A 17,912-nucleotide genomic window follows, 5' to 3' on the forward strand; every position below is an offset into this window, starting at 1 on the left:
CATGAATCCATAATCACCAATTCATGTACGTGTTTTACGTAACGAGAAAAACGCGAAAAACATATGTGGTTTTGTTTTTCCCCACCAACACATAGCCAACAGGGCTATCATATACGTAGAGTACGCATAGTGACACACACTAATGCAGCGAGCACTCGACCAACGCTGAACGAACGATGCTTTCGTTCTCTCGTACGGTGCAGCAGTAGATCAGTTCGATTTGGACTGCGAGTCGCGTTGCAAGTGTTTTTTGTGAGTTGCTGTGCTGTTGTTGGCAGCCGTCGTCGTCGTCATTACGAATCAGCATAGAAACTCGTTTATTTTCCAAGTGTGTGTGTGCGCGCTGGTGTCAGTCATCACTGATTGTGTCAGCAGCCTGCTTTGATTTGGTCACACATTTTTCGACAGCAAACAAAAATTAAATGCCTCGTGCGCGAATCAGCTTCATATCTGTAGTGTGATGATCGGAAGAATTTTTATCGTCTTGAGACATTGATACTGCGGTGGAATATTTATGCAAATCCAGTGGTAGAATATGTGGAAAACGATTGTCGCGCGGAAAACTAACTTGAAAGCGATCGCCATCTTTTTGTTTTGCGTTGATTGAATACCTGATTAGGAAACCTGACAAATTTTTGCTGCAAAACCGGAGAGAGAGACGTGTCTATGTGCGGGTGAATTGTAATAAACAGTATAACTTCCTTGCGTAAAAAAAAACACCATAGCTTTAGGAAGTGCGCTTTGCCAAGCAACAAAAACAAATCAAATCTTTGAAATCAACCAATAAAAGATGCATCCAGCAAAGGGAGGAGCAGTAGGAGCCGGAGGTTTTACTTACCTTTCCCTTCCAGAAGGACACAAACAGGAAGACAAACATACCACCGACAGCGGAGCTGTAGATTCCGGGTTCCATTCGGGGCAAAACTTGAGTTCCGATAACTTCACCAGCTCTTCGTTCGAAGTGCAACAGGAAGCTCCGCTGGAACCGCTGTTTGTATCCGGCAGTCACAAGTCTGCATCCACACAACAGCAGGAGGAAGACTCCCAAACGTTCGACTCCGGTGTGGATCTCGATTCGAGCCAACAGCTTCGTTCCAGCGATTCGATGAAGGTGGACAACATGAACGATTTGTGTAAAAGCTTGCTTCAGCTGCAGATGAGCCGAAAGAAACCGACGTGGGAAAAATATTTCCACCAGAACGACGACGGTGATACGTGAGTATCTTTGTTTCCATTCTTATCAACGAATTGATTGTTTTATGGGAGGGAAGGCAAAAAAAAAAGTGGTGCGAAAATCGATCATTTCTATGTTTTTGCTCGGTAGGTTCGGGCGGTGCTGATGATGACGGCTGGAATTCCCAGATCTCGAGCAATCCGCATTGATTGTGTTAAATAATAAATTCCCCGCAGCCACTTTCTGAGTGCCGTGCGCCGGCAACGACTGCCCGAAGTCGCCGGCGGCAGCGGGCCGGTAATTTGGTTATTTGCCGAATTACAGTGGGGTATCCTGTTGGTACGGGGTTTCGGGTTTCTGATTTCTGCTAGGAATTCCATTTTTTCGGTAGCGTATATGGTTGCTTTCAGCCACTTAACACGAGAGGTTAACATTCTTGGTTTAACCAGAAGACCTGTTTTCTACTGACTAATGGTCCGTTTTTGAGTCTAAAGCCATTACGGATTGATAGGGGAAAATTTTGGTAATTTCATCTAATAAGAATGCATTGCTTCTTTACTATTGAATTGTCAAATGTTCGGAATTTTCACCTCGTAGACAAAGCAGGCTGTTATCTTTTTATTTTTATGTCACTTTCAATCCAAATCTAGTTACACGCCTACTGTGGCAATTGCAGTACATCGTTCAACTGCCCGAACTGTCAAATACTGTAACTGCTTGTATTAGAGAGATTTTAAAAATAATGATTGTTAATCAACTGTGGGCTTTTCCCGTCTCAACTTATTATCGACATTGAGATAACTGCGGGCTGTGCATTATCAGCAAATGATTCAGCAAATGGTTAATCGTCACCATCAGTGACCTAATCATTTTTGTGTTGAAATCTGAGCACAGAAAAACCATACGGAACTGCAGTCAATTCATCTCCGTTCTCCACAAGTCATAGGGTTACAGTTTTTATCCTCATCTCATCCCGATTTGTTCACTTCGCCGAGAAGATTTGCTATCACATAATGCCTTTCCCCATGAGCCAAAACAATCTGTTTTAGACTATTTTTTGTGTTTAAAACTCACAAATTCATCAATCTATTTTTTATTTGTTCACTCCAACAGATATCTCCATTTGGCCGTGATACACGAGGCCACCGAAGTCGTCTGCAAGCTGATACGTGCCGCTCCGCGGCCCTGGCTTGACATTCAGAATGACATCGGCCAGACGCCGTTGCATCTGTCGGTCCTAACCGGCCAGTCACGGCTCGTTCGGCGGTTAATCCTGGCCGGTGCCAAAGCTGGAATACGGGACGTGGAAGGAAACACACCGCTGCATTTGGCCTGCCTGCATAGCAACAACGAATGCGCCAAGGAGTTGCTGACCCCGTTGACTGCCGTCGAGCTGCAGCAGAGCAGTCCTGCCGTTCAGGCGGCTATCAAAATTCCACAAGACCTCGAACAGTGGAACTACAATGGTAAGTGCGCTCTCCAGCGTCGTCTGGAATTTCCCAGCCAATTCAACCTCATTCATTTACTCAATCAATCGGTCTTTGTCTCGCGGTTCGGTCGGTGCCGGATGCTTTTCTATGGCGCGCGAGACTGGGAAATAACATAATTCGAACCGCAGCGTTGGTTGGTGCTGCTGATGATCGCCGTATGATCTCATGCCATTCCGATCCCCCATTCAATTCTCCCTTTCGCTCTAAATGAATGAATGGAAACAGGACTTTTTATGGTAATAACGGCGACTAGCAGCTCGACGTTTTAACGATGTAAAAATAGAAAATCGCTCCGCGTCCGCGAAAAAACCCAAATTGCGCGCTGCCTCCACCACCAGCAGTCAGCAGTGCCTGGCAGGTAGTGCGTCTCAGGCGTCGTCTTGCGTCTAAAATTGATGACGATGAATATTTGCCTGCTGCTGCTGCTTCAGGCTCTCACGAGCGCGAATACGAACACACGGGAGAAAGACTTGCCTGCCGTAATTTTAGTATAGCGGTGTGGAGGAAAATAACTCGACGGTGGAATTTTCATCGCCGCTCGAAAATATGCTCTAAAATTAGGTTTTCCCGATTTGCTAATTTTAGCAGTTCGAGTTTGCGTTTTTTTTTTTGTTTGTTACTTTCTCGGACGATCGTCGGTATGTTTCGCTGTCTAAAGGGGAAACGAGGGTCACAAGAAAAAAACCGACTGTTTTTCAACAATTGTCAATAATAGCAAAGTCACGGGAATCACAAGCACGTACTGGTAAAACCGCATTGTTGCGATGGGAAAATTCCAACCCTCTTGATAGCAGTAGTAGGCCATGTTTTTACTAGTCGGTGGAGTTTTGATCGGGCAGCTGTGTGTCGTAGCAAGCCGTGGTGTGACTTTCTCCATCCGCTTGTTTGGGCTTTTCCCAAGTTGCTTAAAATAGTTTCTCTCTTTCCCACATCGCACCGAAAAAGAAGGTCAATCTTGGGGTTTCCCTGCATCGATTGGCCTTGCGTAACCCCATGCTAAATGCCGCTGTCCCGACCTCGGTTCAGTTCAAGACGGTCGGTCAATTTCGCCGTTGGAGCATCGATTTTATATTCGTATGTTCGCGTGTATGGAATGAGGAAAGCTCGAGTCGTGGGTCCTCCACGTTCCCCATGGCCGCTGTGATCCCGCACTCGAAGCTTGACTCTCCGTGCACAGTTGGTTGGACTTGGTGGGTTTGGGTTTTCCCCAAAGCCGCGCTCTCTTTCATGTTCTCCAACACACCAAAAACCGGTAATCCAAATACAAAACTAGCACTAGCAAATGCTCTCATCATTATCATCATAATCATCATCACCGCTGGTCATCGTTCAATACATTGAACGACCACAGCAGCAGCAGGCAGACGTCGTTTCTGGTGGACAGTCGTATTTGTAACGTCATTCTGTAGCATACACAAAAGCAAACCAACACATTCCGGCCAAGATCCCTCCGTCCACATTGTGTTTATTGTAAGCATTTGCTATTTTTGTTTTGATTACCCCGTTTTGTCCGTCCGTTCCGCGACCTCCCGCGTGACGTTGAAAATAGATATTAGTAGACCGCTAGATCGTTGCAACCGTATCCCAGTACCGCTTCAATTGCCTACGTGCCTTCGTTACACCTGTCACCGCAGGCAAACAGTATCAGTAACTGGAACAGAAAGAGCTAAATAGCTTTCCCTTCAGGTACCTGTTGGCTGCTAGCACTGGGTTTTCCCGCATCGAAGGTTGCTCGTTCAAAGTCGGTAGCTCTGTTTTAACTCTGCCGAATGTTGGTTCAGGATATTGAATTTCTTATCGCCTCAAATCAACCGGGAAGTCAACATATATTTTTTTTAATTAAAATAGTCCGAAGCCGATCAACTACTGCGATAAACCAGTTCCTATGCGTTCTAAGTTTAGCGGTGCTGAAGTATTTTGGGTTTTCTTGAAAATAAATCCTGATAATCTCCACGATTTGGATATCGATGTTGGAAATCAGCTAAGCAGTAAAACGTGCCGGCATTTGCTTTTTCGTCGGTGGTTGAAAATTGGAATTGGAAGCATATGGACCAAAATAGGATCGGTTCATTTAGATAAGTTGTCTGCAGTTGGCGTTTTATGAATGGGTTTATCATCAAATTGTGCAAAGTAATTTGTTTGTTTGCTGGTCTGTTTTCTAATCTCGGTTGTAAGCAGACAAAGATTTCAACATTATGATGGACCTTGATAAAACTGTCTGCAGAGATAAGCGTTCATTTGTGTCCTATCAAACATGGAAACTAATAGGATTGTAAGTCAGTACTTGGCTGGGATTTTTCATATATTGCCATTATTCGTTCGTCAGATATTGTTGTTTTAACAATGAGACCACAGAGAAGACATTATTTCTTGAATATTTTTATTTTACTTGTACTTTGCCATATAATCGAGGCCAATATTGCAATGGTTGATCATTCTTTCCGATCTAACCCTTTCGTGCATTGAGTAGGGCCGAAAATTGACACGTATTTTGAGTAAAAACGTCTTGTTCAACTGCCTCTTGTTCGTTTTCTTACACTCTCGTTTGTGAATGGTGATCTTTGACGAATCGTTTTCGCGTAGAGAAAACAAATGCTAAATTTTTACCTATTACAATTTGATGCTCTGTTGATAAGTGGATCACCAGTATTGATGTTTTCGAAAAATCATTCAGCAATGCCGTGGTGGTAGAATAATATCATCAATAAAAACAGTAAATAATATCAACATACATTAATAAATATTCAATCTCAGCTTGAATATCATACACAGAAGTAACGTGAGTGCTAAGCCATTCCAAACGCGCATTTCAAACCCTGCGCCTGTTGTGTGTTCGAGACATAGGAAATCCTGCGCTCCTGTTACTTCAATAAATCAAATTCATGCTAAATAGCGTTTAATTAGGTTTATTCAATATAATACAGAAATCGGTATATTTTCCAACTCTGGCGATTAGGAGTGTTAAAAGAGCACCCCTGAATATTACGAATTGTAAATTTCCACCAATTCGAGCATCGTCACGCATATCATTTGACAAACTACATTGATTTACTTGCTGCTTTAGTATTTCCTAAAGATACAAAATTTCATACTGAGCCACCTAACGCTTTCCGAGAATGTCTAAAATTATCAAATTCAAACTTCTGCGGATTCACTTATCAATACAGTAGCGATTCAATAGCAGTTGAAACAATATCGTTCGCCCAACGTGTATCGAAAACATCGCAATCATTATTTCTCAGATGCGATTTCATTCAGTAGAGATATTTTTTTTATTGAAGAGAACACTATAATTAAATGTTTCACTAATCACCTCGGTGTCGAACTGAAGCGTATCGGAAATATAGCATCGAAATATCTACGGAGGCTTTTCTCTCTTTCGATTCTCTATTTAGCGATATTTTTGTGGATTAAAATTCGTCAAGTTTCGCTGACACAAAAAAAAACAGACACTGAGTTTTGTTTAGAAAATCTCTTGATTTCTTGAACTGATATTTTCACGAGCGATTACGAAATAAACCTTTTCTGATCATGATTTTCCCAACTCTGAACTGCTAATGTTGATTTCTAATATTATTGCTTGCAGTTTTTCTTTTGTTTTTCACATAAACGTATTCGGATCTATGTGGAAATATTGTTCCGAGCATAATTGAGATGCCCTGAAAACGGCCGTTTAGTCAAATACATTTTCGTATCTCAAATATATAGCTTCATCTACTTGATTCGATTTCTACGCAGTAAAGACTGTCCATTGTAGACTAGCTGGCGCACCTTCTTGCGAACGTTCCTCATTAAATTCCGTACGGACTTCTTGGCGACAAGTTTTCACACTTTTTTCCAATCTTTTTCGAACTGTTGGATGGTTTCCTAAGATGTGCCTTTGTCCAAAATTCCTCAATTGGTCGAAGTTGTTCGCAATTTGGTGGATCCATGTCTTTTGGGACGAAAGCGACATTTTTGATAGTATACCATTCTACCGTTGATTTCGAATAGTGGCAAGAAGCAAGATCTGGCCAGAAGACAACAGAATCCTTGCGGCTTCGAATCATGGGTAGAAGTCGTTTTTGTAAACATTCCTTGATGTATATTTCGCTGTTCATTGAAGCAGTGGTGATGAAGGGTTTCGAAATCTTACCGCAGCTACAAATTGCTTGCCAGACCATAGCTTTCTTTCCAAATTTTTGGACTTCAATCGATGTCTCGGACTGGTTTAACATTTGCCCTTCTCGCACCGTATAATATTGTGGTCCCGGCAAGGATTTGTAATCGAGTTTCACGTAGGTTTCATCGTCCATGATAATGCAGCTCAAATTTCCAGTAAGAATCGTATTGTACAGCTTTCGAACCCTCGGCCTGATCGATGTTTCTTGTTTCGGACTACGTTTTGGTTGTTTCTGCTTCTTATAGGTTCGAAGATTCAAACGTTCTTTAGCACGAAGAACATTTGACTTCGAAGTGCCCACTTTTTTGGCCACATCCCGAACTGAAACCTCCTTCTTTTGCTCGAACGCCTTCAGTATACGTTTATCCAACTGAGGGTTAGCAGGACCTTTTTTTCTCGATCCGTTTTCTGTTTATGGTGTTAACCTCACCGAACTTCCTGATTGCATTTCGCACGGCTTTTTCACTTACTCCTTCCATTTTAGCTATCTTTCTCAGTGACAGTCCGCGTTCTGTGCACCATTTGTACACAATTTTTCGACGTTGTTCTGCTGAAAGTCCACGCATTTCGAAACAAACTAATGAAAACGAATAAACAACTGCACAAGTGGTTAGGGAAGAGTGTAAACAACAGGACGTAGCCATAAAAATTGACAGATTCTGAACCATTGCGAAATGGCAACGGTTTTTGGTTGCGTCCATACTTTCTGGGACAGTCTTTAGTTGTAATGATATCAACAAACTGCTTAGAATTAATCGAGTTGTTGGTGTTCATAATGTGATCACTGTTTGTATGGTTCGTATTTTGAATTTGCATATATAGAAAACTAAGGAGTAGTCCTACGTCAAACATGAACATTTTGCAATCTCGACTAGCTGAACCGAATAGTATAGAAAAGTTGAATAATTTATAATTAAAAGGTTGCAGCATATTGTGACGATTTCATGACAATTCATGCATAATTTCTAACTATGTCGAAAGTATGACTTCAATCAATGTCTGATGAAAAGTAGAACATTTTTATAATTTTTCTATCGAATTCATGAAAACACAAGTCAATTTAGAAATATTCTCTGAAACGTTAAAATTTAAACATTTAAAAATCTCCTCTCACATCACAACGCCATTCGGACGGGATTAATCAGACTTCTGGAATGATCCGCAGTCATCTAGCTTTGCTGTTGTGACATCATAGTAAGCGAGCTAGGTGAGTTGTTGTGATAATCGAAGAAAATATAAACATTGCCCCGCGTAAAATCCCTGGCCGTCGCCTACTGTGATCAACAACCGCCGAACGTTGGCGCAGCTATTCTTTGCTATTAGGAATGATCAACCAATCTCAGTTGGCCGGCGGGGGCAGCTACTTTCAATCGCCCGACATGTGCCTAGTTCCAATAAAATGTCTTCATTAACTCTGACGATAATCAAGGCTATGCATCCCGGGATCCGGCATAGCTAACAATTGCCCCCATTAACATTCGTTCTCTACGTACAGCGCAGCGGTGTTTCAAACGACTAAAAAACAATTAAATGTGACGTTATTGCTCATATTAAACCAGTTGAATTACTACAATCTATGTGTGTGTGTGGGTATGTGCGATTGAACGGTTTAATCCCAAGTGACTCAGAGATTACATCTGCTGAAGCAGCAACAATGATGAATGGAACATAACGGCCGGCACTGTTCATTCATTCTCATTCTGACTAGACACTTCCTGAATCAGCAGACCATTCGAGTGAATCTGTTCTAGTTTTGTTCTGATTTTGACTAGTAAGCCTTACGCATCGATTTCCTAAATGCTTTTCTCTTCCGCTTCGTTTTGATTGTAGTCCAAAAATAAACATTCCTTAGCGACAGCGTAATACAAAAAAAAACCATTCGCATCGGCGCGAACGACGATGAATTTGGGGATATTCCTAAATAGTTTGCCACAGCACGAAATCAATCACGCAACCACAATGGGGACGAAAGTCTGCATCATCTGCGATCATCAGCCCGCAGTCGAAGCCCGCAGCTGACGGTTGGCTTCTGCCATCCATTTGTTGTTGTTGTTGTTGTTGCCACAAGTGGGCCCAAACCGCCAGCCAGCCAGCCAACATGCAATCGAAGCGCTTGACATACACGTGAACACGTAGTGGTTCTGGGAATTCCAGGGGGTTTTCACGTTTTTTTTTCTCTGCTGTTTATCGCGCTTCTCCCTCGCGCTCTAGTTGACTCTGTGTTGTTGTACCTGTTGGCGTTGTTGAGTGCGGAAATATTGAGTTCTCACACATTTACGCAATCCACAAACTCGAATGGAATGGACTGATTGAACACTTTACTTCGGAGCGCTCGGAAGCGACGGCGACGACCACCTGGAGCAAAATAACTTTACGTTTCTTTACGATATGCTATGCCCCTTTTACAACAAAGCATGGTGGCGCGTTGGTCAATTTTGGCTCCGTTCTTCGAGACACTTGAAAGTGGGCCTGCCGAAACCAGCTTGGTTAATTCCGCCATGAAAACCGGTTCCCACTTGAGGCATGATTCTGTGCCCAACCACAAATTTATGATGGCCGGTTTTTTTTTTCTTTGCTCACAGTTCATCTCGCGCAATAGCAGGCACTTGAATGAAACATTGAAATCAGTGGCAAGTGGCACTGAACTCTCAAAATCAATTATTGGTCATATTAATTCCTCACGTTCTTAAAATGTAACATTTTACTTACAAGTTAGCAAAAACTGGAATTTATTACCCGTTTCCGGAAATTCAAGAAGCTATCATCAGCACAGCGCACACACGGGAAGGTTCGAATTCGAAATTATTTTAGCATCGCTTTCATTGTTGAACACGAAAATCCCCCTCGATGATGATGCAAACATGTTTCTTCGGAACGATTTAGACACCGACTTGATGTTTGATGAACGACATTTTTTGGTTTACGCATTATGACTCAAATTCGGCTTAAATTCCCCATTACTAAAACTTCACCCACTTTGTCTCGATTACAGGAAAACGATGTGTTCACATAGCAGCCGAAACGTCCAACATTGAGATTCTGCGATATCTGCTCAACGCCGGAGCCGACATCAATTCACGGGTAAGTGTGAAATTTTCATTCTCCCTAAACTCTTCAGATTTTCCAACAATTGCGACAAAACGTTGCAATTGCGCCTCGCTAATATTCGCAGTACTTTTCCATAGTTCACGCCTCAAACAACCGACGCTGTATTTTTAATCGTTTGTTTTTTTCTCTTTTTTATTCATTTGAATGATCCCTAATAGGAAGGTAAATCAGGCCTGACGCCACTGCACATTGCCATCGAGTCAGGCAACGAGTCGCTGCTGAATTTCCTGCTCGACGAGTGTCCCAAGCTTCGGCTGGAGCAGGTTACCTACGCTGGTCTAACGGCTTATCAACTGGCCGGCCTCCAGCACAATCAGAGTCTGCTGAATGGACTGCGAAGTCGCGGTGCCGAACCACTGACCCCACCGGAGAGTGACTACGACGACGACGAGAGCGAGGAGGACGATCAGGTAAATATTTGGGCGTCAATTTTTGCGTTTTATATTCAGTCCAAATGGACGTAAAATGAATCGTTTTGGCAGCGACGTTTCGATCATCTTCCTCAGGGTTTTTCATCGGCTTCTTACCAAACTTTTCATACAAGCATCATTTGGTTTTTGGTTGGTGTAACACGACTAACGTTTGTTTTCTCGTTTTTTTTCTCTCCAGTAAACACTTCCTCAGCTGCTTCTACTACTACTACTACTACTACTACTAGTCGTATCCTATCTCTTTGTGTATGTGTGTGTGACCCCCCCTATCCTATGGTACTATCACTGGTGGTGGCGGTGGTGACAAATCGTTATGTGTGTCGTCTGTTCGGCTGACAGTGGTGCGAGCAAGTGAGCAAACACATCCCCATCGTTGATTAGTTTATAAGGGAAAAAGACTTTATCCTAAAAAGAGAATAAACAAAAAAAAACAAAATACAAGTTAAAAACTTAACACTTAATAATCATGTTCACGCATAGTCTCACTAATTAAGCCAATTATTTATGTTTTTTGTAAATACTAAAACCAAACTATCGTTCGTTAGGTTTAGGCAAACTGTTACGTGTATGTTTTGTACATAGCAAAAAATAAATTAATTAAAAAACAAACCACTAAATGTGTAAGTTGGACTGCTGTCTGTCGTTTCGTTTTCGAAAACGATTCATTTATTTTACTCGTGTGTTCTGGCTTGAGGAAAAAAAAGCAAAATATTAATTATTCCAATCCATTTTCTCCCTGTCGCCTTACAGATTCCAACATATTACGGATCGAATGCATTCTGTAGCAGTTTTGCGGGACTTTCCACGATCAATGTAGCATAATTTTTCTCCTTTTTTCTCTTGGTTCAATTAATCAACGCAAATAGTATACAAATAATTTAACACCCTTTCCAATTAGCGCGACCGGTACTTGATTAAACGCAGAAGACCTCTAGACTAGAATGTTAAATTGAGTTCCGACGATCAGTGTTGTGTTGAGTGTTTCTAATCGATAGCTTTCGGTAAGGTCTTCTCGATCGCACAACGACTAGAAAGATTACAATTAGGCGAGATTCTGAACACCATCCTAGTAGAGAATCGGTTTTGCCACCAGAATTGCAGTAATGTTTTGTTATCTTACTATCCAATGCCTTAGGAAACCCGATTACATCATGTTTATTCGTAGAGAGTAGCATCCTTATATGTGTAAATCTGTTTTGTATGTTATTCTTCTCGTATTTATACACAAATATACAAACAAAACTAAAAGCATCAGAACACTATGTAAATTACCAGTGCAACAATGCAACCAGCAAACACCGACGCATCTCACCGGCCATTCAAAGAATTGTGCGTTGCGTAATCGATGTTCTTGTAACTGTAATAAAGCTAGCATATTTTACGGAACCTATGCCGCGTCGTACAGCCTCCTGTTGAAAGAAACCGTCCCTCGAGCGTCCGTCTAGCGTTCTATTATAGCATCGCCATCTGTGAATCACACATCCCAGCACGAGACGAGAACACAGTTTCTACCCGGCCATAATAAACGCATCATCGCTTCGAGCCGAGCGAGCAATTTTTACTATGTAGAAATACCGCCCAAGCTGAATCATGTTGCCCGCAAAAGGGAAACCCATTCGAAACGGTACGGGAAATGCCTGTTGTCTTTGTCCTCCGATTGGACTTTCTGGTAAACATCCTGTTTGCTCGATGGAGTGATCTTATTCACGCTTGATACCACCACTAGGCGTCAGAAAACGATATCTCTTCTGCTGTGAAAGTCAGGTCGTCGTCGGTTGGGAATTCACCGTACTCGGAAGAGGTTTTACCACCTATGAGTGTCTACCGCCGAACTGGCCATCACAATAGGTTTTGTTTTTTTACGCAATCTTTAAATCAATTGTTTTATTTTCACAAAACCGTTTTTTTTCAAACGTAATGTTGATAATATCACTTCTAAGTCTTTTGAAGCGACATGCATGTTCTGTAGGGTAGTATTCAAGTGATAAGTTATGGCATCACATTACACAAGGTCTCAAAATCGAGTTTGTTGTCGTTTCAGTTGTTGTTTGTTCCAGTCCCGAACTGCAAGACTCGGTAGCGAAGTGTGTCGAAACAGAAAGATCAAATTCCACAAGAGAAATATAATGCCAAGAGTTTGCTTTGCCTATAGTCAACGGGTTCAGTTGTAATACCATGCTTGACAAATTAAATCATACACCTTTTCAGTTTTGTTATTTTCTTAGATATTTCTTTGCTGATTTGTTTCTTCTCGTCAAGAAAGTATTTTTATGAGACAAAATTTTGGTGACATAAAATATGTGCTTAAGCGTGGCTTGTTCAATATCAAATAATACACGTAATTTTTAAAAGATTATGCCACTGAATTCCCCAATAACCAATAAGCACATAGACTGAAGTCTTTTTTTACACGAAGGATACGTTTCGTACAAAATAACCTGTTTTAATCCACCTAAAGACTGTCCCAGAAAGTATGGACGAAACCAAAAATCGCTGCCATTTCGCAATGGTTCAGAATCTGTCAATTTTTATGGCTGCGTCCTATTGTTTACACTCTTCTCTAACCACTTGTGTAGTTGTTTATTCGTTTTCATTAGTTTGTTTCGAATTGCGTTTGAATCTTCGAACCTATAAGAACCAGAGAAACAACCAAAACGTAGTCCGAAACAAGAAGCATCGATCAGGCCGAGGGTTCGAAAGCTGTACAATACCATTCTTGCTGGAAATTTGAATTGCATAATCATGGACGACGAAACCTACGTGAAACTCGTTTACAAATCCTTGCCGGGACAACAATATTATACATTGCGTGGAGGGCAAGTGTTAAACCAGTCCGAGACATCGATTGAAGTCGAAAAATGTGGTAAGAAAGCTATGGTCTGGCAAGCAATTTGTAGCTGCGGTAAGATTTCGAAACTCTTCATCACCACTGCTTCAATGAACAGAGAAATATACATCAAGGAATGTTTACAAAAACGACTTCTACTCATGATTTGAAGCCACAAGGATCCTGTTGTTTTCTGGCCAGATCTTGCTTCTTACCACTACTCGAAATCAACGGTAGAATGGTATATTACCAAAAATGTCATTTCGTCCCAAAAGATATGAATCCACCGAATTGCCCACAACTTCGACCAATTGAGGATTTTTGGGCATTAACGAAGGCACATCTTAGGAAACATGTCTCGGCAGCCGCAACCATTCAACACTTCGAAAAAGATTGGAAAAAAGTGTCAAAACTTGTCGCCAAGATGTCTGTACGGAATTTAATGAGGAACGTTCGCAAGTAGGTGTGCCAGCTAGTCAACAATGGCTAAGTAGAAAATGTTGAGAATAATATTCTGTTGTTGTAGTCTAATATTATCAGTATATCGAATAAAATTTGAATATCTAACACTTGTGAATTATTTACAGCGAAATCCAAGTGCGTCCATACTTTCTGGGACAGTCTTTAGTGGTGTAATGGTGCCTTTCTCATATCAACCATTCTGTCATATATGATACTGTAGGATTCATCAAAATAATTTTCTTCGATTCTTGAAAGAATAACCGAAATCGGTTTGTTTGACCGTCTACTGATAGAAACTATCAATTGGAGAAGATTGGAGGTCGATTTAGAATTTTTTTAACGATTTGTCGTCCTTTTCAGTGATGATATAAAACTTTTCAGACATTTTACCCTATATATCCGAATTCGAAAGTCGGATCCGGATGAAATTTAAGAATTCCGTATGGGGCCATAGGACCTTTCATTTGAACCTAAGTTTGTGAAAATCGGTCGCGCCATCTATGAGATTCCAATTCCAAATGATGCCCACTGCTATGCCATTTCAATTTGAACGTCATTTTCTCATCCGTTTAACTTTTCTATTACTGTCAATAATCGTTATGAGTCTGTAGTTGTACGCTGCCTGTTTGCGTTTCGGTAAACCATCGGTTTTATATATTTTGTCCTGTTGTCCACGATATAAAAAGGTTGGGGCCACTATCATAGAGCATTATAAAGATATTTTTCTTCAATAATCATTAAAATTGATAAGTAGTTTTGATTTTCTACATCTAATCTAATATTATTGCGCTACGAGGTGTGCAGGGGTCCGCTAGTCTTAAATAAAATAATAAACTTTCTTTGCGTATAAACTAACATAACCTTTTCCATTTGTGAACAGTTATGTCAAGTTAATAAGTTTTTCTTTATTTCGCATAGCCGTACTAAATGATTAAACATACTACCTACCTGATCAGATGGTAATAACAGAATTACTACAGGGTCCGGCACTCGAAGTGTAACCAACTTCAGACCTTCGAGCCTGGCGTCAAGGTAAATGCGACATATTATCGGGAAATTATTCTGGAGGTTGCTTTGAAGCCGTGGGCAGACAAACATTTCGGTGGCAGACCATGGACGTTTCAGCAGGACTCGGCACCGTCTCACAAAGCTCGAGTGAACCAAGAATGGCTGAAAAACAACGTTCCGAACTTCATCACGTCCACACAATGGCTCTCGAATTCACCAGATGCGAATCCAATGGATTATTCTCTTTGGGTCATTTTGGAGAGCAAAGTCCGAACTAAAAGATACACCAGTCTAGAGGCGCTGAAAAAAGTTATTGTCCGCGAGTGGGCCAAAATACATCTGCAAGTCACATTCGGGCAGCTTGCGATTCGTTTTTTGACCGTCTCTAGGCCATAGTCAAGGCAAAAGGTGGTCATATCGAGCAAAAGTGAATTGATTCTGAATTTTGTTTTATTTTTACACATTTTGTACTTTGAATTAAGTAAAAGTAATTTTCCAAACTGAATTTATGGCCTTTTTAATTTTCGAGTGCCGGACCCTGTACAACTGAAGTAATTTATTTCAGAAATATTTTGTGACAAATTTTGAAATATTTTTGGCTGGTAAGCTGCTAAAATAACAAAAGTCATAACAAAAAATACTCTATCGGGAACAAAACCGTAACAGATTTTGAAACGTTCGTATCAAAATTATTATTGAATTTGATATAACTACAGAGGTCCGAAAGCAGAAATGTATGACAATAGTTGTAATAAATTAGATAGCAAATTTAACACAGAAGAACTATATCACAGCTAACTTTTAGCATCGCTTTAATTCAAAATTGTTGAATGATTTTTTTTATAAAATGAATAATTTATTTAGTGATCTATTTTTTTTCTTTTAGTTTTTTTTTAAATTCTGATCATTGTATTTCGATATAAAGCAACGGAAAAACTCATTTTTTCAATTAATGAACTTCATCATGACTCTGGCAAATGAAAATAAAACATCATAACTGATTTTGTTGTTATATTGTTATTCTAAGTTTTAACTTTCAACTGTTCTCATTTGTTAAATATCTCAAAATAAGACAAATTGTTATACATAACAACTGTTGATATACTTGTGTTATGATTTTGTTATGTGCATCTGATCCGGTATAGTTCTGAAATCGGAAGTCGGATTCGGGTGAAATTAAACAGCAGTCTATGAGACTATAGAAACTTTTATTTGAGCCTGTTTGTGGAAATCGATCAAATCATCTCTGAGAAAACTGAGTGAGACTCGTTTTAAACTGTTTGACCACTATTTCCGGAACTTCTAGAACCGGGAACTTGGAACCAGTATAGCCGAAGTCGGTTCGTTTAGTAAGTAACTAATATAGCTTACAAATCGAATCAGTTTTAAGTCAAATCTAGAAGAATTTAACCATTTTTGCATCGTCGCTCTAAATAACGGTGTGAAATTCAATAGCAACCTGTGGGACTAAGAGATTTTTTATTTTGTGAGTGGCATTATTTGACACATACACGCACAGACACTAGAGATGGTCGGGTCTCGGGTATTTTAACCGAAACCCGACCCGTACCCGTACCTGACGGGTTTTTGGTCGGGTTCGGGTAAAAATTTTTATTTTCAATCGGATACGGGTAAAAAAATTTACAGCTCACTCGGGTACGGGTAATTTTTTTTTTCTTATCGATTACCCGACCATTTGTACTTTACATAAATAGGTTTACACGTTGACGAGAATTTTTTATTGCAAAACAGTTCTTCCGAAAAATAAACAATTTGATTCAAGGGGTTTTGACATTCGCGCCTAGGATCAGACCTGACAACTGGCATCTTTTGCCAGAAAAAAACATTTCTTTTTGTCATTTAAAAAAAACGATCAATCATAGTTACGTGAAAAGTTATGTGAATATTTCCCGCCCTACTTTTTTTATAACATATTTAATAGGACACATTGCCTTAGCTCTAAAATGTTGCGGTCAGACCCTACTTTTCACGTAGGTTTTAATGGACTGCCATTTAAAGCTGTTTAATGCACAATCCAGTAAAAATTATTTGATTCATATAAAATATGTAGTGTAGTACTCATATCACATTCAGATACCAGAAAACTGTTATTAAAAATATTGATTGGAGATTTTCAAAATTTTCATATAAATCATTAGGATTCTTACCATAAAAACATGAACATTTATTTCAGAAAATCTGCATAGAAGTTCTTCTTATTCTTCATCTCTGGGTGGTGTCACCTCACTTGAAATGACACCGATTGATGGCACAGCAAAGTTGGGCTATATTGCCAGTTAATTTTCGTTTCTTTTCACTGGACTACAAGTGAAAATCTCGATGCGTGACCACGTGGAGTCGCAAAAGTACGGGTGAAAATCTTTTCTCGCAAAATACTCAAATTTTCACCGTGTTCACTCGTTGAGGGTTCCACCGGAGGAGGCACAGAAGTTCAATGGCTGTAAAAACCACCAGCTACCGTTAACATCGTGGGTGTGGGTTTGTGAGGCTTACAAAACGGGCATAGTTGACAGATTAATTTAAATCAAAATCATAATTCATTTTGCTTTGTAGTAAAAAATTCTAACTAAAAAAAAAATTCTCTCGCATATTCAAACTACTTACACATGAAGGACTCACTGCTCACAATTTTCAAAATTGAATTTTTCACACCGGGAACACGCGTACATTATTTGATGTTTGGTCAATTCACGTAAACGAACTGATGGTACTCTATTCATTGTAGGTGATGTTCGCATAACATTCATTTTCGTCACGTATAATATTCATTTTGACATTTGGAACCATTTTACGTGATTTTTCAAGTGATTCGAATGTGAATTTTTATTTGTGTATCAAGATAATGACCACGCTTACTTGTGGTTCTGAAGAATTGGATCAAAAATCGCACTATTGCGTAAAAACCATACCTACCCAAAATTGAATACAACGGGTATTACGACATTTTGGTTAAATATGCTTCTCGAAAAATTTGAGTAGATATTACTTCCTTTTGTTGACATTTGTAAATGAGTATAAAGTACCAAAGACATTGGAAGTCTATTCCTGCTTCACAGAGTATTTATATGTTTAAATGTAAACAAGCATTTTAATGTATTTTACTTACCAACTAGAGCCTGATACGGCTCGCTATCTAAAACACTATGTTTTCCATCCTAAATTTCGGTAAAATTTTTACTACTCATTCGGGTCGGGTACGGGTACAGGTAATTTTTAATCGGGTACGGGT

General features: G+C 40.1%; 1 protein-coding gene across 2 annotated transcripts; it reads left to right on the plus strand.

Annotated features, from left to right (window-relative positions):
• Window positions 1-224: 224 nt before the first annotated feature.
• LOC131432131 (NF-kappa-B inhibitor cactus) lies at window positions 225-11,755 on the plus strand. 2 transcript variants are annotated; one of them, XM_058598233.1, is made up of 5 exons: window positions 225-1,215; window positions 2,288-2,640; window positions 9,819-9,907; window positions 10,093-10,344; window positions 10,544-11,755. In XM_058598233.1, the coding sequence occupies exons 1-5, from the start codon at window positions 791-793 to the stop codon at window positions 10,544-10,546; spliced, it is 1,122 nt and encodes a 373-aa protein (XP_058454216.1). In that variant the 5' UTR covers window positions 225-790; the 3' UTR covers window positions 10,547-11,755. The 2 variants fall into 2 exon arrangements, with proteins under 2 accessions (XP_058454216.1, XP_058454215.1); XM_058598232.1 differs by having other exon boundaries at window positions 11,116-11,755.
• The last annotated feature ends 6,157 nt before the right edge of the window (window positions 11,756-17,912 follow it).

This window comes from Malaya genurostris, chromosome 2 (genome assembly GCF_030247185.1).
Source record: "Malaya genurostris strain Urasoe2022 chromosome 2, Malgen_1.1, whole genome shotgun sequence".
Taxonomy (NCBI): Eukaryota; Metazoa; Arthropoda; class Insecta; order Diptera; family Culicidae; genus Malaya; species Malaya genurostris.